This window comes from Colossoma macropomum, unplaced genomic scaffold (assembly GCF_904425465.1).
Source record: "Colossoma macropomum unplaced genomic scaffold, Colossoma_macropomum, whole genome shotgun sequence".
NCBI lineage: Eukaryota > Metazoa > Chordata > Actinopteri > Characiformes > Serrasalmidae > Colossoma > Colossoma macropomum.
The window spans coordinates 527,916-551,852 of record NW_023494804.1 but is presented as its reverse complement, the minus strand read 5'-3'; the positions used below and the strand labels follow the sequence as shown (position 1 = coordinate 551,852).

Below are 23,937 nucleotides of genomic sequence, written 5' to 3'. Positions count from 1 at the left end.
ACCAATAATAATGCATATGTAGAGCACAATTTGTGAATAACAAAGCCCGAGAAAGCTAAGTAGTGCTAAGTAGGCAGGTTGATGGGTCAGAGGAAGACCTGAAATGAAAATAAAAACAAAAACAAGCAAGAAAACAAACAAACAAAAAGCAGATGAGCAGCTTTTTAAGCATAACAAGTGAAAAATCCATCGTCACAATGTTGTGATTCGTCTCATTTATGAGTGATAAACAGAGTCTGTCTTGTTTTAATTACCATTTTGTCACTGCACTCCAAACAGGAAATGAAAGTGAAAGTGTGTGCCTGCCACCTTTCTTTGAAATCATCCACACACACACACACACTTTAATGACATCACCTCAAAGAAGCCATTTTGATCACCTGATCTCATTTAGGAAATAAACACAATGCACGGTAACACTTTATTTGCATGGTCCACTGGAGATGCTTCGTAAATGCTCAGTATATCTTTAAGTAAAATTCAACTAAATATCTATTAAATGTAACTGAACTTCAAGTTAGTATGAAAGATTTTATTAAATCTATTTCTCAAGACAAAACCTACATCTAGTCCTAACCCCAAATATAACCATACGGTTGTTGATAATCAACTGAAAGTTTGTTAGTGATTTAGGTATCTGTCCATCCAAATAAAGTGTGACCTATACAGTATATATCACATTCATTTTTATATCAGTGACAATGGCAAGGAATGGCAAAGCAAAGAGAATATTGACACAAAATAGATCAAGAAGAAAGCATCAAACAAGTACAAATTTCCTGTATTCTGAAATACTTACAGTGTTTTTGCCCTGTTAAATGAATTCTGACACTTAATTTGCTACCCAATGTTAAATTATCTCGACTACATTAAAAATGCAGGTCACGTTTTAAATGTACTCTAAGTATTTGGTACACAGTCCATTTGCAGTATGTCATGAAAAAAAAATAGAACTTGGAATGCATTTTTTATTGAAACACAACATATATGAAAGGCATTTAACATGTAAAAAATGAAAATACATGCAGTGTATTTCCATATGATGATTATGAGATTTTAGCGCTGTACTAATTCCTCTTTTCCCTCAGCACTAAAAGCATTTCACTTCGCAAACAGCAGAAAACCACTGAAATTGCAATGGTTGTCACTGTTGTCATTAATCTGACTGTTACTTCTGAGCATAACATACACATGATCTCCTTTCTGCAGCAGCAGAGTGGCTCCACCAATGGCGTACTTATATGTTCCTTTCGGGTATTCAGTCACGTCTAAAACTTTCTCTTCATTTTTGTACAAACATACAGCCAGCATGTGTGAACTGCTGGAACCAAGTACATTAAACCTGAAGTAATAGACTCCTCTGAGTGGAGCAATGAAAACACCTGCAGAAGGAGAAACAGATGGATCAGTACAGAGTCTCTACACCACCAGAGAGAAGAACCAAACCAGACATCAAACCAATCAGTGTCTCTGGAACGACTGTACAGTTACCTGTTATTTTACTGTATGCTTTTCCAAAATTTGTGATTTCTTTTTTGAAAACCAGTATGGTGTCGTTGGGGAGAGGCCCAAGATTCCCATTTAAGCCTGAAGCAAATGAGAACGCCAACTTTGGTGTGTCTGCAAGAAGAAACATGCATATTCTTAGGCTAAATCTGATCTTTCTCCATGTTAAAGGATTTTGAAGACATGATGGAAACATGTAAGAACATTTTGTAGCATGGGCTGTGCTTTGGCCCCCTTCACCGAGTAGAAGAATCAGATGATTGAAAGAGAATTCAAAGAGAACTTGAAGTCAAAACTTGGTAAAGGAGCATCTTCTGAGAATGAGAGTGAATTATCTACTGTTGTCATTGTATCTTCATCAGTATAATGTTGATTATGAGATCATTTGAGACCTAAACATCGAGCCTCACCTTCTTTCTTTTTGAGTCTGTGTGTGTGCCGTTAATACATAAAGATGTGCGACGGATGGAATAATAGAATAATCTTTGACTCTAATGCTGCTCACATGGACCACCGAGAGTACTGATGAAGTACGAACCTGTTTTTTGTTTAAACTGAGGGGCTGACAACTTATGTTCTGAACTAGAACCAGGCTGGTCAGCTAGCTAACAGGCTAAAAGAGCCAACAGCCTAAACACCTCCATCATTATTGCTACAGGCTTGAATTACATTACAGTTAATCTTACTTGTGGTATGATTAACAGTAAAATGGCAGAATAAAAGTCTAAAAATTGTCATTTGAATGGATTGCACGTTTCAAATGTTTGTGTTTCAGTCACTTATAGTGTCAAGCCCAGGCTGAATCCCAAACGGCTCTGTACTCCCTAAATAGTGTTGTAGCTATGAAAGTTTAGAAATTCTAGCCTCTAGAGCCAAACAGTGCATCATTTATCCAGTGTGGATGTGTCTGAATCCCAAATGACTATTTCCTTAGCTGTATTTTGCTCTGTTGGGCTGCAGGATCCAGTGTTTAAACTCCTACGTAGTGCCCTATGTAGGGAGCAGGGAGCCATTTGAGATTCAGCCCCAGTGTATGAAGAGGAGCACTGCTGGATTGGTGCTAAATAAGACTCAGGGTGGTAATTTGTTGACCAAAAAGTGGTTATAAAGCCAAGGTTGTTGAATTAAACAGTGCTTTGTTATCATATGTTCATTGTTATATGACAAAAAGTTAAAAAAAATTCATGAAATGACCGCAATATACAGCGATAGGCGGCTGAACATTCTCCTCATTCAGTGGTCCATGGTTGCTTGGCAACCATACCAAACTGTAAAGGAACTAATGGAATTTTAATTGATTCCTATCAATTATGATCAATAATAACTTAAATTCTTTTCGAAAAAATGTGTATTTTATGTTGGCATGTTTTATAAAAGCAATAAGCCACTCGAGGCTGTGTGCTACTGCGATTTTATCTCCGCTTTGCGTTGTGCCTAACAACACCCTTCCCTGTGATATATAAACATCTTTGTTTGGTCTCAGGCTTTGAGAAATCTCTGAGTTCTGAGCCGTGATCCAAAGTGCTGGTATTTGTAGTGTTGGTATTTTTCTGTGTTTGACTCTAACCTGTTCCCCTGAATCAATTTTCCTTGTGTGAACCTTCCTGCCTGTTATTTGACCCCTGTCTGTGATGTACTATGTTTGCCCTTAATACAATTACTCTGCAAGCTGAGTACAAACCTTTTTGTTACTTTGGCATATGTTTATTTTGAGGTTTATGCAGAAACATCATGTTGCTCAAGTATTTGAGAAATGATGATGAACCACACATGTAAGTCTTACTTGCGTTCTCCTCTCTCAGTGCTTCCACACCCACTTCAGTAGAGACCACTCTCCCCTCCAAAGCTGTCAAACACAAACAAATAAAAAACAGGATGTGAAATGTTGTTATTCAATGTTCTGAATGTCTTGTTCTTTGATTTAATATATGCATGTGTTGAATGTGTGTTATTTTGTCATAGTGCAGGTTTAGTACGGGGGGGTTAAGTGTCTACCATGAAGCAGAGTCGCATGGCTAGAAGTGACCTTCCCTGCAAACAGGCTGTTGTGTGTGTACTATTTCCGATGGTGTAATAAAGACGACATTTTGGCCTATCCTGTGTCTTTTTCTTTACCAAGATGCTTCACTATGTATGTAAAGCTTTGTGAAACATATAGATTGAGCAAAAGAGGTCAAATTTCAGGTCTGTCATTTACTGATGAGTTAAACTCTGTAGTTTAGATTTGATTAGAAAGTTATGGTTCTGATATTAAAGATCTGAGAAATGTTTTGCAGGTTGTATGAATTAAACAAAATGTTTTGCTTATGTATTAATTTCTTTTTCATAAGAAGCTAAAAGCTAATGACCCAGCAGTAAATTTAGTTCAGTACAATGTTTTTTTTTCCTACCAGAATTCACTTGATTCAACTTCAGAACAGCAAAAAAAATGGTATCTTGTTAAGTAAAATGATCTTAAATCTAGTTGATGTATCTAACATTTCCCATTTTGTGATGGTTGTGCACTTATTATAAGATTATTTAGCTTATTTTTAGATATTTTTCACTTGTTTTCAGTCATTTTATTAAGTAACATTCTAAAACTATTTTTTGCAGTGAGCAATTTTTGTTTGTGGCTTTAACATTAAGACAACAGAAACAATACTACAGTGAAAAGATCATAAACAGTATAAATGTCTGTGAATCATTATGTCTTTACAAACATTATAAACAGCATGAAACAATGTGGACCGGAAGATTAAAAAAAAAGCTAAAATGTTCAAATAAATTTTCTTAAAATCTCCAAATTTGCAGAGTCGTTTAACTTTAATCAACGTTCATTTAGGGTTTTTATCTTGAGCAAGACATTTCATAGTTTGTGAAAAATGCGTTTGGAACTTTTTCATTTCAGATCATTTGACTTACCTCTGTTTTGTTTCTTCAGCTCTTCAATCTGGCTTTGATAGAACTGCAGCAGCTCCTTCTGCTCCACCACCATGTCTCTCAGCTCGGTCCACACATCGGGCTGGATGTTGGTTTGGTCTGGCTTTGATCTTTCCAAATGATTGTTGTGCAGAAGCTGCTCGTCCCCCATTATGAGCTGGTCATCAGCTCTCTGGAGTTGAACAGAAGACAAGCAGAACCAAAGCAGAACCACACTGACCCTCATCCTGAGATGTTTTATTTGAGATGTGTGCAGAGTGGAGGAGCTCAGTTGAAAATGGGGTGAATGTAACAGACGATCAGCATCTGATTCTTATATAGTGGAACATGCACAGATGTGCCACACACACCCACACACACACACACACACACACACATCTGGAGAAGAAAATGCAGAAGTAGTGGTTGTTTCACACTTGCAAAAAGAAGATTGCAGAAGCTGATCTGTGTGACTCTGTGAGTGTGGCATCATACCTCAATAAGTAGTTAAAAAAAAAAAGGCTGACTGAGAGGTAAACTGTGAAATTTCTTCCCTTATAGAAATTCCATGATGTACTGTGAGTGTATTAGTGAAAACTGGAAGGGTTTAGGAATCACAGCAACTCAGCCATGAAGTGTCAGACCACGTAAAGTTACAGAGCAGGTCGCCGAGCGCTGAAGAGCATAGAGCATAAAAGTCTCCAACACTGCTGACTCAGTAACAGAGTTCCAAACCTCCTCTGGCCTCAACGTCAGGTCAGATGGACTACAGTGGACTACAGTCTGTAACTGTAGAACTACAAAGTGCACCTATATAGTAAGTGGAGCTGATAAAATGGACAATGAGCATAGAAACAAGGACATAATGTTATGCCTGATCAGTGTATTTTATAATGGATGAACAGATCTTTGACTTAAATTAGCCCATATAGTGTTCCAATCCTTGGAAGGACCAGTACAGGAAATCTCTCACTCCCACAGTTGTTGCTTAAAATATTCTGGTCTACCAAAGTTTTGTAAATTAACAATACTCTGCCCCATTTATTGTCCAAAGGCCTTATCCAGTCTAGCAAGGGGTGAGAGCTGAGAGTGCTGCCCCAGGAATCTCCATAGGCTCAAAGTGCGGAAAAAAGTTGTAAATAAACAAAATATGAAGAAGCTGAAAGATTAAAAAGCATCTGCAGCTCCTGAAATGACAGCAAACCACTATCGCCGCAATTGTCCGCTACTGTATTCATACCATTCTGCTTGAGAAATGAAATGTCCTCGAGAAGGAGTAGTGAAAGGATACACCAAGTCCTACATTTCTGTCCTTAACACAGCATAGTTAACAATTTAAACGTCCTTCTGGGCCATCAGTGACATCTTTCACACAACATATCCCAAAAGGACCCCTGTACAGGTTATTATTTAAAAAATGATTTGAATTTAATAATCAGGTCAATTTTATGCAAGAAAAGTGACTTGTATGTGTGTGTGTGTGTGTATATATATATACACACAGTCAGCTGTCCTGACATTTTCGTTTAGAATTTGCTGGTACAATAGTGATGGCAAGCTGTCCAGGCCCAGATGCAGCAAACTATGATACTACTACCACCATGTTTCACAGATAGGATGGGTTTTTATGCTGGAATGCAGTGCTTTCCTTTCTCCACACATAAAAAGTAAACTAAAAAAATCTAATTAATACTATTTTGCCTTATGTGTTTAATTTGGTTCTCTTTATTCACTTTTAGGGTCTGATAAAGTTTTAGGTCAAATTTGTGCAGAAATGTAGAAAATTCTACAAGGTCCACAAACTTCCAAGCACCACTGTATACAATGAAACCATGTCTAAATTCCTAGCAGAACTGTGTGGTTCTTTATGGTTGTTGTAGTTACAAGTCAAGAACAAAAACTGCAGTTCCTATTGAAAAAATAATGACCTCTTTATGGTTTTCTCTCTGGAATTGACATTTAAATGTAGTTCTACTGTGTTTACAGTGGCCCAAAGATTTATTTAAATTTCTATTACCAAAAAATAACTCGGCCAGTCAGTCCTTGTAGTTACTGAATACTACATATTTAGACTTGGTGTGTAATAGGCTTGGGATTATAAGGGGTTAAATAGTCAGCAATGATAGACAAACTATCTACTTGTGTTAGTGAAGCATTATCTGACACTGCTAACACCTTCTGTACAGAAGCTGATGAATGGTTCCACACATCGGTTCGTGAAGTGTGAATTTGCAATAAAAAGAAGGGGCAGAGTGGTAGATGCTGAAACTGCAGACGTACTCCGTGGTTTACAGTTCAGCATGACTCAAAATCAATAAATCGACTCCTTGAGAAATGAAATGTCCTCGAGAAGGAGTAGTGAAAGGATATACCAAGCCCTACATTTCTGTCCTTAACACAGCATAGTGACCAATTTAAATGTCCTTCTGGGCCATCAGTGAAATCTTTCACACACTTTTATAGTTTATGATACATTTGGGTCTTATCAGGTGTTTGATACGTCCCTTAACCCTCTATTGCACAATGTTGCCTCAGGGCAACAAACATTCTCCTCACTTTACAATAACATTATACATATTTAAGGACACTGACAGGGTTAACAATAAAGGGCAGATTTTGAGTAAGTCAGTAAAATAGCATGTTTTTGGTCATACTATCTCTTAGAGGGCACTTTCAAACATCCTTTTAACATTCTGTATAATTTTTCAGCTATGTGAACTTGCAAAAATGTTTTTGTTGCCTAGAAGCAACATTTGTGCAACAGTGGGATGGATTTAGCTAGTCACAAGCCAGTTATCACCACTTGAGGGAACATGGATCTATATCATGTCATCCAATTGTTGCACAATGTTGCCTCAAGGCAAAATATCCCAAAAGGACCCCTGCACATGTTATTATTTTAAAAATTATTTGAATTCAATAATGAGGTCAATTTTATAAAAGACAGGTGAATTGTATATATATATATATATTATTTTAATTGCTCTTTTAATGCGTGCCAGACAGATTTAAGTCTAGACACTATCATGTAGGTTCTCTTCACTCGTATTCTAGCTCTGTTGCCCCCAAACCTCCTCCAAAGTGTGAATATTTGCATAATCATTTGCCATTTCTCCATCCTAAATAATGGAATTGTCCCACATTATCTTAGTTGGCCATGCATCTTGGTTCTCCCATAAGACACCCTGCTATCTTCAATCTTCTGTGGTTTATCTTCAGCCACCCATACAGTTATATGTTAATACTGTATGTGGAGTGATCATTTGTAGATGATTAATAAACTGTTAACCTAATCGTATCCCAGGGTTAGGGCTAAGAGTAGGTTTTGGGTTGAGGTTAAGTTTAGCGGCGTGCTTAACACCACTGCATTCGACGCTTTGCATTGCGCATGGTGATGTAAGGCTTGGATGCAGCTGCTTGGCTATGGAAACCCATTCCATGAATCTGAAGGCCAAAAGAAGTTTGGAGGTCTGTAGCGATTGACTCTGCAGAAAGTCGGTGACCGGTGCGCACTATAGACCTCAGCATCCGCTGACCCCGCTCTGTCATTTTACATGGCCGACCACTTCATGGCTGAGTTGTTGTCGGTCTCAATCACTTCCACTTTGTTATAACACCACTGACAGTTGACTGTGGAATATTTAGTAGTGAGGAAATTTCACGACTGGACTTGTTGCACAGGTGGCATCCGATCACGGTACCACGCTGGAATTCACTGAGCTCCTGAGAGCGACTCATTCTTTCACTAATGTTTGTAGAAGCAGTCTGCATATATATGCAGTATAGTGTATCTGTGAGTGGCAAAAGTATGTGAACCTTTGTTTTCAGTATCTGGTGTGACCCACTTGTGCAGCAATAACTGCAACTAAATGTTTACGGTAACTGTTGATTAGTCCTGCACATTGGTTTGGTGCATGACCCACAATTTGAGTTTCAGCTCACAGTCAGCTGTCCTGACATTTTCCTTTAGAATTTGCTGGTACAATAGTGATGGCAAGCTGTCCAGGCCCCGATGCAGCAAACTATGATACTACCACCACCATGTTTCACAGATAGGGTAGGTTTTTATGCTGGAATGCAGTGCTTTCCTTTCTCCAAACATAAAAAAGTAAACTAAAAAGATCTATTTAATACTATTTTGCATCATTTGTTTAATTTGGTTCTCTTTATCCACTTTTAGGGTCTGATAATGTTTTAGGTCAAATCTGTGCAGAAATTTAGCCACTGTATACAATGAAACCATGTCTAAATTCTTAGCAGAACTGTGTGGTTCTTTATGGTTGTTGTAGTTACAAGTCAAGAACAAAAACTCCAGTTCCTATTGGAAAAATAATAACCTCTTTATGGTTTTCTCTCTGGAATTGACATTTAAATGTAGTTCTACTGTGTTTACAGTGGCCCAAAGATTTATTTAAATTTCTATTACCAAAAAATAACTCGGCCAGTCAGTCCTTGTAGTTACTGAATACTACATAATTAGACTTGGTGTGTAATAGGCTTGGGATTATAAGGGGTTAAATAGTCAGCAATGATAGACAAACTATCAACTTGTGTTGGTGAAGCATTATCTGACACTGCTAACACCTTCTGTACAGAAGCTGATGAATGGTTTCACACATCGGTTGTTGAAGTGTGAATTTGCAATTAAAAGAAGGGGCAGAGTGGTAGGTGAAAGAAAAGTGAATCGTGTGTATATCTATCTATCTATCTATATATATATATATATATAATATATATATATATTAATTAATTTATTTTTTAAATTGCTCTTATAATGCCTGCCAGACAGATTTAAGCCTAGACACTATCATGTAGTTCCTCTTCACTCGTATTCTAGCTCTGTTGCCCCCAAACCTCCTCCAAATTTTGAAGATTTGCATAATCATTTGCAATTACCTCAAGTCAAGTCAAGTCAAGTCAGCTTTTAATGTCAATACTACAATATGTGCAGGACATATAGAGCATTGAAATTGCGTTACTCTCAGACCTCATGGTGTAGTGATAACATTACATAGATGGTAGACAGTGTGAATTCAAATAGACACTAAGTAAACACTAAAACACTAATCGTAAAAATAAACACAAATTGTAGAAAAATAGAATAATAAAAATAATAATATAGCCGCAAGCGGCAATCAGCAGGTTCAAGCACGCAACAGCAGTGTGGGTCCTTCCGCAGGTTTAGCTAGGCCCAGTTTGAGGCCTAAAAAGGCCTCAAGCTGTTTTGTTCTTGTTTATAGGCAGAACTGAAAGGAAGTTCATCAAAAGGCCTTCAGTTGCCTTAAACAGTGAGCAGAGGTCTTTAAACACATTACAGGTTTACATTCATTTGTACTGATCTACACTGGTTTGTAGAATATCCAAGAGTTTGTCAACATAGCTGTCAAAACTACATGTCTATTGGCAGCATTTCTCACATAGTAGCACTTCCACAGTGGATCGGTTCTGTATTTAACCCTTTAATTTGATGTAGGCCACAGTGAGGCCCAATGCACTCATAAAGGGCCCTTTAGGTGTAGAGGAGCTCAGTGAAAGTGGGTCAGAATTTGTCAACAGGCCTCAATATGGTATGCCTATTGATCAGGGATCATATCCAAAGACATTCACCAAGTTTTGGTCAGAATGACCTTTTGACCTTTGTATAATAAGTCTTTGTATAGTTAAATCTTTGAATGAATAAGCCAAAATACCCGACAAACAGTACAATTTCTGACATAATATGTAATTAGCAAGTTGTTTATGTGAGTGACCTGAGTCGTATGGCATCATTTGTTTATCTGTGGACCTTGTACTAACATTGTAATAGCATTTTAATTGATTTTTAAGTGTTTTTGAGTGCTAAAGCGCCCCTTAAAGGTCAATCTGGACCAAAATTGGAATAGACCGTTAGAGTCCTAATTTGTAAAATTGTTGCAAATTTGGAGATGATCTGACCAATGACTGTTGAGTTATAGCAAATCAAGCTAGCAATGCCATGGCTCCAGTAATTAATTGATTGATCGTCACTGAGTAGAAAAGTCAAAATGTTTTTGATAATTCTTGAGGATCAGTGTCTTCTGACTCTTAGGGTACTAATTTGATGAAAATTGCTGAAAAATCCAGAGACTAGTTCGCAAGAATAGGTTCTTCACATTATGCAAATTAGCTCAAAAACTAAGTGGGTGGGGTTAAAAATGACCAGGTGTAGCTGTCCAGTAGTCCAAAGGAATCATCAGAAATAAGGATTTTTCTCTCTATCTCATGCTGATCAAAAGTTAAAGGCAAAAATATGAGTAAAGTTGAAAAAGATGAAAAGTTGAAAAATATGAGTAAAGTATGAGCTCAGTGAAAGTGTGTCAGAATTAGTGAAAAGGCCACAATATGGGTGATTCTTCATCAGGGACCATATCCAAAGATGTTTACCAAGTTTTGGTCAGATTGACCTTTTGACCTTTGTATAAAAAGCCTTTGTATAATGTAGTCTTTGAATGAATAAACCAAAATACCAGACAAACAGTACATTTTCCGACATAACATGTAAATAGAAAGTTATTCACATGAGTCATATCGCACCAATTGTTTATCTGTCGACCTTGTAATAACATTGTAATAGCATTTTAATTCATTTTTAGGTGTTTTTGGGTGTTAAAGCGCCCCCTAAATGCCAATCCATGGCATTGCTTGCTTGATTTGCTATAACTCAACAGTCATTGGTCAGATCATCTCCAAATTTGCAACAATTTTACAAATTAGGACTCTAACGGTCTATTCCAATTTTGGTCCAGATTGACCTTTAAGGGGCGCTTTAGCACTCAAAAACACTTAAAAATCAATTAAAATGCTATTACAATGTTAGTACAAGGTCCACAGATAAACAAATGATGCCATACGACTCAGGTCACTCACATAAACAACTTGCTAATTACATATTATGTCAGAAATTGTACTGTTTGTCGGGTATTTTGGCTTATTCATTCAAAGATTTAACTATACAAAGACTTATTATACAAAGGTCAAAAGGTCATTCTGACCAAAACTTGGTGAACGTCTTTGGATATGGTCCCTGATCAATAGTGATACCATATTGAGGCCTGTTGACAAATTCTGACCCACTTTCACTGAGCTCCTCTACACCTAAAGGGCCCTTTATGAGTGCATTGGGCCTCACTGTGGCCTACATCAAATTAAAGGGTTAAATACAGAACCAATCCACTGTGGAAGTGCTACTATGTGAGAAATGCTGCCAATAGACATGTAGTTTTGACAGCTATGTTGACAAACTCTTGGATATTCTACAAACCAGTGTAGATCAGTACAAATGAATGTAAACCTGTAATGTGTTTAAAGACCTCTGCTCACTGTTTAAGGCAACTGAAGGCCTTTTGATGAACTTCCTTTCAGTTCTGCCTATAAACAAGAACAAAACAGCTTGAGGCCTTTTTAGGCCTAATGGGCTAAACCTGCGGAAGGACCCAAACTGCTGTTGCGTGCTTGAACCTGCTGATTGCCGCTTGCGGCTATATTATTATTTTTATTATTCTATTTTTCTACAATTTGTGTTTATTTTTACGATTAGTGTTTTAGTGTTTACTTAGTGTCTATTTGAATTCACACTGTCTACCATCTATGTAATGTTATCTCTACACCATGAGGTCTGAGAGTAACGCAATTTCAATGCTCTGTATGTCCTGTACATATTGTAGTATTGACATTAAAAGCTGACTTGACTTGACTTGACTTGAGGTAATTGCAAATGATTATGCAAATCTTCAAAATTTGGAGGAGGTTTGGGGGAAACAGAGCTAGAATACGAGTGAAGAGGAACTACCTGATAGTGTCTAGGCTTAAATCTGTCTGGCAGGCATTATAAGAGCAATTTAAAAAATAAATAAATTATATATAGATAGATAGATAGATAGATAGATAGATACATGATTCACTTTTCTTTCACCTACCACTCTGCCCCTTCTTTTAATTGCAGTTTCACACTTCAACAACCGATGTGTGAAACCATGCATCAGTTCACTAACACAAGTAGATAGTTTGTCTATCATTGCTGACTATTTAACCCCTTATAATCCCAAGCCTATTACACACCAAGTCTAATTATGTAGTATTCAGTAACTACAAGGACTGACTGGCCGAGTTATTTTTGGGTAATAGAAGTTTAAATAAAACTTTGAGCCCACTGTAAACACAGTAGAACTACATTTAAATGTCAATTCCAGAGAGAAAACCCTACAGAGGTTATTATTTTTACAATAGGAACTGGAGTTTTTGTTCTTCACTTGTAACTACAACAACCATAAAGAACCACACAGTTCTGCTAAGAATTTAGACATGGTTTCATTGTATACAGTGGTGCTTGGAAGTTTGTGGACCATTTAGAATTTTCTACATTTCTACAGATATTTGACCTAAAACTTTATCAGATCCTAAAAGTGGATAAAGAGAACCAAATTAAACAAATGAGGCAAAATAGTATTAAATAGATCTATTTAGTTTACTTTTTTATGTTTGGAGAAAGGAAAGCACTGCATTCCAGCATAAAAACCTACCCTATCTGTGAAACATGGTGGTAGTAGTATCATAGTTTGCTGCATCTGGGCCTGGACAGCTTGCCATCACTATTATACCAGCAAATTCTAAAGGAAAATGTCAGGACAGCTGACTATGACATGTTATGGTTTTATACACACAAAAGCCAAAAGGAATGACAGATTTTGCATAATGTGGAGTAAAAAGTAAGATATTAGACTTTGAAATGTAGTGGAGTGAAAGTAAAAAGTCATCCAAAATGGAGATACTTCAGTGAAGTACAGAAACATGAAAAAACTGCTTAAGTACAGTAACGAATTACATTTATTCATTACTGGCCACCACTGGTGGCAAAAGTATGTGAACCTTTGTTTTCAGTATCTGGTGTGACCCACTTGTGCAGCAATAACTGCAACTAAATGTTTCTGGTAACTGTTGATTAGTCCTGCACTGCTAATTGCCTGATGGCGACCATATTTAGACCTCCACTTGAGTAAAAGTACAGAAGTATTTACCCTCAATTGTACTGAAGTATCGAAAGTAAAAGTACTGAACGATTAATTATGACTTTAATGTCCTATTATCATTTTTGTAACAAGACTCTTGCTTCATTTTTACTTCACTCATTTTAGATTAAAATGCTCTAGTGTCACACTTGGTAAAGCAATATTTTAATAGAATGTCATTAATTAGTCTGATACTGATGTCTATTAAAATGATCTGTTCATAAACATAAACTAGCCAAAACAAATGTACTATAAAATGAAATAGTGTTTGTATGAATTCAGAAAAAAGACACGTCAGTCACAACTGCATATGTGTACACAAAGTACGCGCTGTGCCCTGATTGGTGTTTTTGCTTCATGCTTCGTCCTGCACATCGGCTTGGTGCATGACCCACAATTTGAGTTCCAGCTCATATATGTATATATATATATATATATATATATATATATATATATATATAGTCATGACTAAAACACGATGTTCAACACAATATCTAGTTTTTGTGAGATGTATTTGTATAATAAAATCCATCTGTCAGGAACTGCTGTGCCATTTACTGTGTAATGGACTTTCATGCACTCTTATTGTTGCTTCGGTCCTTGTCTCTGCGCTGCTCCCTCAACACCCCTTTAGTGTTCCCATCTGTGTGTAGACTGTAGCTCCACCCACCCACTCTCAGGTGTTTCTAGTTCATTCTGAGTGTATTTATACCCTGGTGGTTTGTCTTGCCTTCACTCGGTGTTGTTGTTGTTTCCAGGCCTTGCTTAGTGTTTGTGGTTGTATCTTCTCAGTCTTTTGTTTCCTTTTAGGTTGAACATCTTATTTCTTGTGCTTTTTTTAGTCTTTTTCTTAGTCACTCTTGTGGATTTCTTTCATTTTCCTCAACGGTTACAATCAAAACACAGACTCACACTTGTATCTTACCCCCTCGCCTCCCTCAACATTGCACCATCAGCTGATGTGGTCAAATCTCATCATTTTGTGCACATCACATTTCACTGTGTACGTTTTGTGGATTTGGAGACCCCTCTGGTGAAAATGTGTAATTGCATGAACATTTATGACATCAGCTATGCTTTAAATGCTTTTGCACTAGTTTCAGTGCTTTGGACGACTTCCATCGGGGGACGAATGTGATGATTGCGAGTACCTTAAAAGAGTATAAAGTACAACCAGCTTCTAAGACTGAACTTTGGAGGTGTGTCTGCAGATTCTTTGAGAAGCTGAAAGTGAGTCTCCTGAAAAGAATGGCAGCTGGAATAAAGGGAAAGAGAGACTCACTGAACACTGATTTAATCTGATATTTGATTTAGTCGATGAGGCTTCTGTGTAGATGTCTGTTAAAAGTGCTTTCTGCTTTTGTCTGGAAAAAAAAGGCAGTTTGCACTGGAAATAAAAATAAGAAAGAAAGAAAAGTACCTTGGGGTCTCTATCTTTTGCACAGTGACATAAATGATGTGCAGATGATGTAAATGGCACATCAGTATTTGTTTAATATGTTAATAAGACATTTTTTTTCAATTCAAGATGAAGTTGATCATTTTCTAAGTGAAAATCCTCCACAGGAAAGAAATTGAATGACATTTTTCCTGCATAATAAAATGTGCCATAGGTTTGGAACAGGACACATTTTGTTTTACATTTCGCTGTTGTCAGTTCAAAACCTCGTATCTCCAAAATGGTAACTTTACATGAAAGGAAAAAACCTACTTTACTTTTAATGTAAGCCAATGGAACCAGACGTTCTCCAAGTCATTTCTTTTCATCCATTCATCATGAAATTTTACCACAACGTAAACAGCAATAAGCATTTTCTAATTATATCTAAAACTGAAAATATGATAAAAATAGAGATACCAGGTTTTCTTCTGACACCAGCGATATGTTACATTCAGCCAATAAACCATAATTGTGTATCAAAATGTGCAGAGCTGTGTTTTCAATTTGTGTTAACTTATTTTCAGAAAATCAGCTAATCATATGATTTTACCAGGGCACCAAACATTTGCATGTTACTGTATGATTATATTCAAATCACCTTAAAATACAGAATCTGCAAATGAGGGAAATTTGCAGTTCAGCAAACTCAGCATTTGGTGGTTGAGAACAAGAATGACTGTACCTGAAAACTATGTTTTGGTGGGAATCCACAATGCAGACTGACACAGCAGCACATTTAATTCACTTTGTCCTGTATCTGGATTGTCTTGCATCAGTTGTTCCAATTGGCTCTCACTGATTAACCTCTTAAACTCCTTGGAACCACCGGACGCACTTCATCATATTCTTCATAACGTTCATATTTCATGAGCTACATTCAAAAGGTGGGCATCATATGAGGCTGTAACTGTCTTCTTTCCAGTCTAATAGATGGGTGATGTCATTTTAAACCCTTATAATAAAAGAAGCTGAACTCAGTTTTTTTGAAAGTCGACCCATTTTTCCACAAATCTGGGCTATAAATTATAAACAGATGGCGTCTCTTCAGTGATCTGCTCTGTAAAAATGATTTTTATAAAATAATACAGAGAGCATCTAAGATTGTTGGCTTTCAGCAGTAAATTGTAAGCATATAGCAATATGTGTGATAATAAAACATTTTCTGTTGATTTCAGGGGAACTTTTACAAAAAATAAATAAAATAATAATTCACATTAATTTCATGCAGTTACTGAGTAATTTGCCGTCCAATTTGGTCACGTAAATTCAGATGGACAAACCAAAATAAAGCCACGAGCATAAGCAGTCTATTATTTATAAGTTAGACAACAATAAGAGAAACAATCTTAGACTGTAACAATATTAATCCATCCAAATCTGTTTTTAAAAAACTGTTACACAGCAACAGAAATTCAGAACAATGTGAAACAATGTTGCTCCTTGAACAAATTGAATAAAATGTGCAAAATAATTGCTTGACATTGTGATTTGTTCAACCTTTCCAGGGGAAAATCAGGGGAAAATCATCATCGGATATGCAGTGAAGTGCACTGTGGGCTTATATTTATGTATGTACAATCTACTTTACTTGAAGCCGGTTTGGCCATAAATCAAATTTGTGTAATTAAAATATCTCCTTATCAGTGATCAGTATTGTGTCACCCAATTTGGGTTGCATAAACACATTATTACACCTTCTGCATCTTTATAAAAGAAAAAAAAAATGAGTGTTGTCAATGCTTTTCCTGTAATGCCACATGTTTTGGTAAATTGTTACCTGTGATTGTATATTTGAACACTAGATGTCAGCATTGTTACATTAATGATAGCTGGAATGAGCCAGTTGGAACAATTTAAGCAACCCCAGATCATAGCACTGCCTCCAGAGGCTTGTACAGTGGGCACTATACATGATGAGTGCGTTGATTCATGTGTTTCCAGTCTTACCCTGACCCACCCATGATAAGGCTGGACTCATCAGATCACATGACCTTGTTCCAATGCTCCAATCTTTATGCTCCCCAACAAAAACAAGTGGTTTGCTATGAGCTGACCAGGTGTTTAAACGATCTCTGATTGTGGTCATGCAAGATTTTTTTCTGACGATGTCTCTTCCACATAGTTGACGGATCACTGCTATTGTTTTAGGTTTTAATAATGCGTTGGACAATTCTTAACCCAATATCAGTAATTTTAGCAGCTTCCTTAGCTGTTTTCTTTGTACAGTAATCTTCTCCACAACCATGGGATACATCTGATTATGATTGCTTAAAAAAGAAGATACTGCATCTATTAGGGTTAAAAGAAATGATGCCAGTTGAAACATATTAATCACTGCAGTAATTATCCAGTCAAAGGCTCTTAATGTATTTGCTTATTTAAATACAAACAGTGACATTTTTATATAGGCTTAATTCATAGTATTTGGAGCACAAACCCAAACCTACAGTTTGCATGCATTTGTCTGATGCGTTGATCCAGAGCAACTTAAAATATAACAATGTTACAGAGGGAGGTGATGCAGTGTTAGGAGTCTTGCCCAAGGACTCTTAGGCTCTGTTTACACAGCAGGTAAAAGTGACCCAAATCCGATCTTATCCTTCATATGTGACACAGATGTGTGAACAGCAAAAAACACATTGAGTCTGACATTTTCAATGCCGATTTGAGACGCTTTCATATGTAGTACTGAAATCCGATACGTATCCGATCAATGCGGCTCAGTCTGAAAAGCCAGATTGGAATTCATGCTACTTTTAAGTCAATCCATCTCGATCTTCGTCATTGAGTCTCATCAGCGTGAAATAAACATTAGGCTGATATTTCTGTACCAAAAAAAATTCAAAGAGACGCATCGCAGCCGCTCCGTGTTCGAAGAGATTTCGAATGAAATGACTGATCGAGGCCGGAGGAGACCGAGGCTGCAGCGTCAGAGAACAGTTTAAAGAATCCGAGGACATGAACCAAAGAAGTGGGCGAATAACGTGGCTTTTTTAAGGTGAACTCAAACACACTGTGGGTGATGAGCCCAGCTGTCAACAATTGGAACTTCATAATTGCTCCTGTGATGTTGGTGGAGATGAAACTGTAGCTCCGGGAGCGACTGGCGTTCGCTGGCCGTCATGATTGTTTACCTCTGGATGAGCCTGACACTCATTGTTCTTTTGCGGGTCGGTTTAGGAGCTGATCTGTTCAGACTGAAGTCGCATACAGATCACATTTAAAAGATAATGTGAACAGCCACACAAAGAAATCGGATTTGGTGAGAAAATCAGATTCGGGCCACTTTTACCTGCTGTGTAAATGTAGCCTTATTGGTATAGCAGGGTGTGATTTGCTCAGGCAGAGAATCAAACCCCAGACTGCTAAGAGGAGAGCAGTCATATTACCAACTACACTATACCAAATGAATTAAAGGGGTAAAGTGTCTTTGTATTTATTGTGCACCTTTCTTTGAAATCAACCACACACACACTTTAATGACATCACCTGAATGAAGCCATTTGATCACATGATCTGTTCTAGCTTTGAATGACAAACATCAGTTTAGGAAATAAACGCAAAGCAGTCCAAAATATGTATGTGACATTCATTTTTGTATCAGTGACAATGGGAAGGAATGGCAGAGCAAAGAGAATACTCACACAAAATAGATCAAATAAAGAACAAAGCAGCAAACAAGCACAACGTTTCTGTATTCTGAAATACTTACAGTGTTTTTGTTCTGTTAAATGAATTCTGACACTTAATTTGCTACTCAATGTTAAATTATTTCTCCTATATTAAAAATGCAGGTCATGTTTTAAATGTAGTCTAAGTATTTGGTACACAGTCCATTTCCAATTTTAGAACTTGGAATGCGTTTTTGATTGAAACACAACATATATGAAAGTCATTTAACGTACAAAATGAAAATACATGCAGTGTATTTCCATATGATGATTATGAGATTTTTAGCGCTGTACTAATTCATCTTTTTCCTCAGCACTAAAAGCATTTACCATCTCAAACAGCAGAAAACCACTGAAATTGCAATGGTTGTCACTGTTGTCACTTATCTGACTGTTACTTCTGAGCAAAACATACACTTGATCTCCTTTCTGCAGCAGCAGAGTGGCTCCACCAACGGCGTACTCATACTGTCCTTTCGGGTATTCAGCCACGTCTAAGATTTTCTCTTTATTTTTAAACAAACATACAGCCAGCCTGTGTGACCTGCTGGAACCAAGTACATTAAACCTGAAGTAATAGACTCCTCTGAGTGGAGCAGTGAAAACACCTGCAGAAGGAGAAACAGATGGATCAGTACAGAATCTCTACACCAGCAGAGAGAAGAACCAAACCAGACATCAAACCAATCAGTGTCTCTGGAACGACTGTACAGTTACCTGTTATTTTACTGAACGCGTTTCCAATATTTGTGATTTGTTTGCGGAAAACCAGAATGCTGTCTTTGGGGAGAGGCCCATGATTCCCATTTAAGCCTGAAGCAAATGAGAACGCCACCCTGTCTGCAAGAAGAAACATGCATATTCTTAGGCTAAATCTGATCTTTCTCCATGTTAAAGGATTTTGAAGACATGATGGAAACATGTAAGAACATTTTGTAGCATGGGCTGTGCTTTGGCCCCCTTCACCGAGTAGAAGAATCAGATGATTGAAAGAGAATTCAAAGAGAACGTGAAGTCAAAACTTGGTAAAGGAGCATCTTCTGAGAATGAGAGTGAATTATCTACTGTTGTCATTGTATCTTCATCAGTATAATGTTGATTATGAGATCATTTGAGACCTAAACATCGAGCCGCACCTTCTTTCTTTTTGAGTCTGTGTGTGTGCCGTTAATACATAAAGATATGCGACGGATGGAATAATAGAATAATCTTTGACTCTAATGCTGCTTACATGGACCACAGAGAGTACTGATGAAGCACAAACCTGTTTTTTGTTTAAACTGAGGGGCTGACAACTTATGTTCTTAACTAGAACTAGGCTGGTCAGTCAGCTAACAGGCTAAAAGAGCCAACAGCCTAAACACCTCCATCATTATTGTTACAGGCTTGAATTACATTACAGTTAATCTTACTTGTGGTATGATTAACAGTAAAATGGCAGAATAAAAGTCTAAAAATTGTCATTTGAATGGATTGCACGTTTCAAATGTTTGTGTTTCAGTCACTTATAGTGTCAAGCCCAGGCTGAATCCCAAACGGCTCTGTACTCCCTAAATAGTGTTGTAGCTATGAAAGTTTAGAAATTTTAGCCTCTACAGCCAAACAGTGCATCATTTATCCAGTGTGGATGTGTCTGAATCCCAAATGACTATTTCCTTAGCTGTATTTTGCTCTGTTGGGCTGCAGGATCCAGTGTTTAAATTCCTACATAGTGCCCTATGTAGGGAGCAGGGAGCCATTTGAGATTCAGCCCCAGTGTATGAAGAGGAGCACTGCTGGATTGGTGCTAAATAAGACTCAGGGTGGTAATTTGTTGACCAAAAAGTGGTTATAAAGCCAATGACCGCAATATACAGCGATTGGTGGCCGAAGGTTCTCCTCATTCAGTGGTCCATGGTTGCTTGTCCAAACGGAGCTAATGGAATTTTAATTGATTCCTATCAAATATTATCAATAATAGCTTAAATTCTTTTCTGAAAAATGTGTATTTTATCATATTTTATGTTGGCCACCATTTTATAAAAGCAATAAGCCACTCGAGGCTGTGTGCTACTGTGATTTTATCTCCAATTTGCATTATGCCTAACAACACCCTTCCCCGTGATATATAAACATGTTTGTTTGGTCTCAGGCTTTGAGAAGTGTCTCTGAGTTCTGAGCCGTGATCCAAAGTGCTGGTATTTGTAGTGTTGGTATTTTTCTGTGTTTGACTCTAACCTGTTCCCCTGAATCAATTTTCCTTGTGTGAACCTTCCTGCCTGTTATTTGACCCCTGTCTGTGATGTACTATGTTTGCCTATGTTCTACTCTGCACTTGCAGCCTGGGTACAAACCTTTTTGTTACTTTGGCATATGTTTATTTTTGAGGTTTATGCAGAAACATCATCTTGCTCAAGTATTTGAGAAATGATGATTTGAGAGTGAGAGCTCTCCCCTCCAAAGCTGTCAAATACAAACAAATAAAAAACAGGATGTGAAATGTTGTTATTCAATGTTTTGAATGTCTTGTTCTTTGATTTAATGTATGCATGTTTTGAATGTGTGTTATTTTGTCATGGTGCAGGTTTAGTACGGGGGGGTTAAGCGTCTACCATGAAGCAGAGTTGCATGGCTACAAATGGGCTGTTGTGTATGTGCCTTTTCCTCTGGTGTAATAAAGAAGACTTTTGGCCTATCCTGTGTCATTTTCTGCACCAAGATGCTTCACTATGTATGTAAAGCTTTGTGAAACATATAGATTGAGCAAAAGAGGTCGAATTTCAGGTCTGTCATTTACTGATGAGTTAAACTCTGTAGTTAAGATTTGATTTAGAAAGTTATGGTTCTGATATAAAAGATCTGAGAAATGTTTTGCAGGTTGTATAAATTAAACAAAATGTTTTGCTTATTTATTAATTTCTTTTTCATAAGAAGCTAAAAGCAAATGACCCAGCAGTAAATTTAGTTCAGTACAATGTGTTTTTCCTATCAGAATTCACTTGAGTCAACTTCAGTACAGCAAAGAAATGATATCGTATTAAGTGAAATGATCTTATATCTAGTTGATGTATCTAACATTTCCCATTTTGTGATGGTTGTGCGCTTAATATAAGGTTATTTAGCTTATTTTTAGATATTTTTCACTTGTTTTCAGTCATTTTATTAAGTAGCATTCTAAAACTATTTTTTGCAGTGAGCAATTTTTGTTTGTGGCTTTAACATGAAGACAACAGAAACAATATTAAAGTGAAAAGATCATAAACAGTATAAATGTCTGTGAATCATTATGTCTTTACAAATATTATAAATAGCATGAAACAATGTGGAACGATATGGAAGATAAAAAATAAAAAAAAAGCTTTTTATAATTTTCTTATAATTTCATTAAAACCTCCAAATTTGCAGAGTCGTTTAACTTTAATCAACGTTCATTTAGGGTTTTTATCTTGAGCAAAGCATTCCAAAGTTTTGGGAAAAAGGGTGTTGGGGAGAACTTTTTCATTTCAGATCATTTGACTTACCTGTGTTTTCTTTCTTCAGCTTTTCAATCTGGTTTTGATAGAACTTCAGCAGCTCCCTCTGCTCCACCACCATGTCTCTCAGCTCGGTCCACACATCGGGCTGGACGTTGGTTTGGTCTGGCTTTGATCTTTCCACATGACTGTTGTGCAGAAGCTGCACGTCCCCCATTATGAGCTGGTCATCAGCTCTCTGGAGTTGAACACTAGACAAGCAGAACCAAAGCAGAATCACACTGACCCTCATCCTGAGATGTTTAGTTTGAGCTGTGTGCAGAGGAGGAGCTCAGTTGAAAATGGGGTGAATGTAACAGGCAATCAGCATCTGATTCTTATATAGTGGAACATGCACAGATGTACCAGACACACACACACACACACACACACACACACACACACACACACACTTCAGGAGGAGAAAATGCAGAAGTAGTGGTGGCTTCACACTTGCAAAAAGAAGATTGCAGAAGCTGAACTCTGTGACTGAGTGTTGCTTCACACATCCATAAGTAGTTAAAAAAAATAGACTGACTGAGAGGTAAACTGTGAAATTTCTTCCCTTATAGAAATTCCATGATCAGCTGTGAGTGTATTAGTGAAAACTGGAAGGGTTTAGGAATCACAGCAACTCAGCCACGAAGTGTCAGACCACGTAAAGTTACAGAGCAGGTCGCCGAGCGCTGAAGAGCATAGAGTATGAAAGTCTCCAACACTGCTGACTCAGTAACAGAGTTCCAAACGTCCTCTGGCCTCAACATCAGCACAAATACTGTGTGCTGGGATCTTCAAGGCATGGGTTTCCATGGCTGAGCAGCTGCATGCAAGCCTTACATCGCCAAGCACAATGCCAAGCGTTGGATGGAGTGGAGTAAAACGCTGCCACTGGACTCTGGAGCAGTGGAAACATTTTGTTTGGAGTGACGAGTCACACTTCTATATCTGTCAGTCTGATGGACAAGTCTGGGTTTGGTGAATGCCAGGAGAACGTTACCTGCCTGACTGCACTGTGCCAGCTATAAAGTTTGGTGGAGGGATGATGATGCTATTGGGTTTTTCAGCTGTTGGGCTAGAACTCTTAGTTACAGTGAAGGGAAAACTTAATGAGAAGATAGGAATTTCAGACAATTGTACACTTCCAACTTTGTGGGAACAGTTTGGGGAAGCCCTGAACTCAACCGCATTGAACTCTGAACACAAATACTCTTCTGGATGAAGGCCAAAAATTCCCACAGACACTCTCCAAAATCTTGTAGAAAGCTTCCCAGAAGAGTGGAAGCTGTTACAGCTGCAAAGAGGGGCCCAACTCCATATTAATGCCTATGGATTTAGAATGGGATGTCAGAAAAGCTCCTGTAGATTTAATGTGTAGGTGACCCAATACTTTTGTCCATTTAGTGTATCTTTATATTATTGTATTGCTCATCTGTCTTTTGTAGCAGCAGCTTGTGCTACAGGTGCAGTAAGACATTCTGTAAGGAGGAAAATGTTAAAACAGGCAGATTATGCAGACAGTACTGCACTGATGGGCACTGAGAAAGGCAGCCTCTGATCACCCCTGAGAGAATAACGCTCCACACTGCCCGAACAGCCAGAAAGAGCAGCCACCGCCATGGACTTAGGATAGAGTGCAGTATTGAGAGTGAATGGCTCACCGTGCTCACTGACACAGGTTCAACTGTGTGGCATTCTGCTATATTCTGCACCGATCAGAACTTCAAAGTGCACCTATATAGTAAGTGGAGCTGATAAAATGGACAATGAGTGTAGAAACAAGGAGGTGGTCATAATGTTATGCCTGATTGGTGTATTTTATAATGGATAAACAGATTTTTGACTTAAATTAACCCATATAGTGTTCCAATCCTCGGAAGGACCAGTACAGGAAATCTCTCACTCCC

At 37.6% G+C, this 23,937-nt stretch overlaps 2 protein-coding genes across 2 annotated transcripts in view; both read right to left on the bottom strand.

Annotated features, from left to right (window-relative positions):
• Positions 1 to 889: 889 nt before the first annotated feature.
• The window catches only part of LOC118825282 (complement C1q-like protein 2), a 40,894-nt gene continuing 17,846 nt past the window's right edge, over positions 890 to 23,937 (bottom strand). Inside the window, exons 4-6 of the mRNA XM_036595897.1 lie at positions 3,290 to 3,352; positions 1,492 to 1,620; positions 890 to 1,382 (exon numbers count right to left, since the gene is read on the bottom strand). Coding sequence (XP_036451790.1) covers positions 1,102 to 1,382; positions 1,492 to 1,620; positions 3,290 to 3,352 — 473 coding nt within the window. The 3' untranslated portion in view covers positions 890 to 1,101. The remainder of the gene's footprint in view (positions 1,383 to 1,491; positions 1,621 to 3,289; positions 3,353 to 23,937) is intronic.
• On the bottom strand, positions 18,548 to 22,383 carry LOC118825283 (complement C1q-like protein 3). Its single transcript, XM_036595898.1, has 3 exons — positions 22,043 to 22,383; positions 19,260 to 19,382; positions 18,548 to 19,150 (listed from the first exon to the last, which is right to left on the bottom strand). Exons 1-3 carry the CDS (start codon positions 22,284 to 22,286, stop codon positions 18,825 to 18,827), a joined length of 693 nt encoding a protein of 230 aa, XP_036451791.1. The 5' UTR covers positions 22,287 to 22,383; the 3' UTR covers positions 18,548 to 18,824.

Coding starts and splice junctions, on each gene's coding strand:
- LOC118825283 (XM_036595898.1), bottom strand. CDS start 22,286: ATGAGGGTCAGTGTGATTCTGCTTTGGTTCTGCTTGTCTAGTGTTCAA. Junction 19,383..22,042: donor GCTGAAGAAAGAAAACACAG/GTAAGTCAAATG, acceptor TTCTTCTTGCAG/ACAGGGTGGCGTTCTCATTT. Junction 19,151..19,259: donor CGCGTTCAGTAAAATAACAG/GTAACTGTACAG, acceptor CTCCTTCTGCAG/GTGTTTTCACTGCTCCACTC.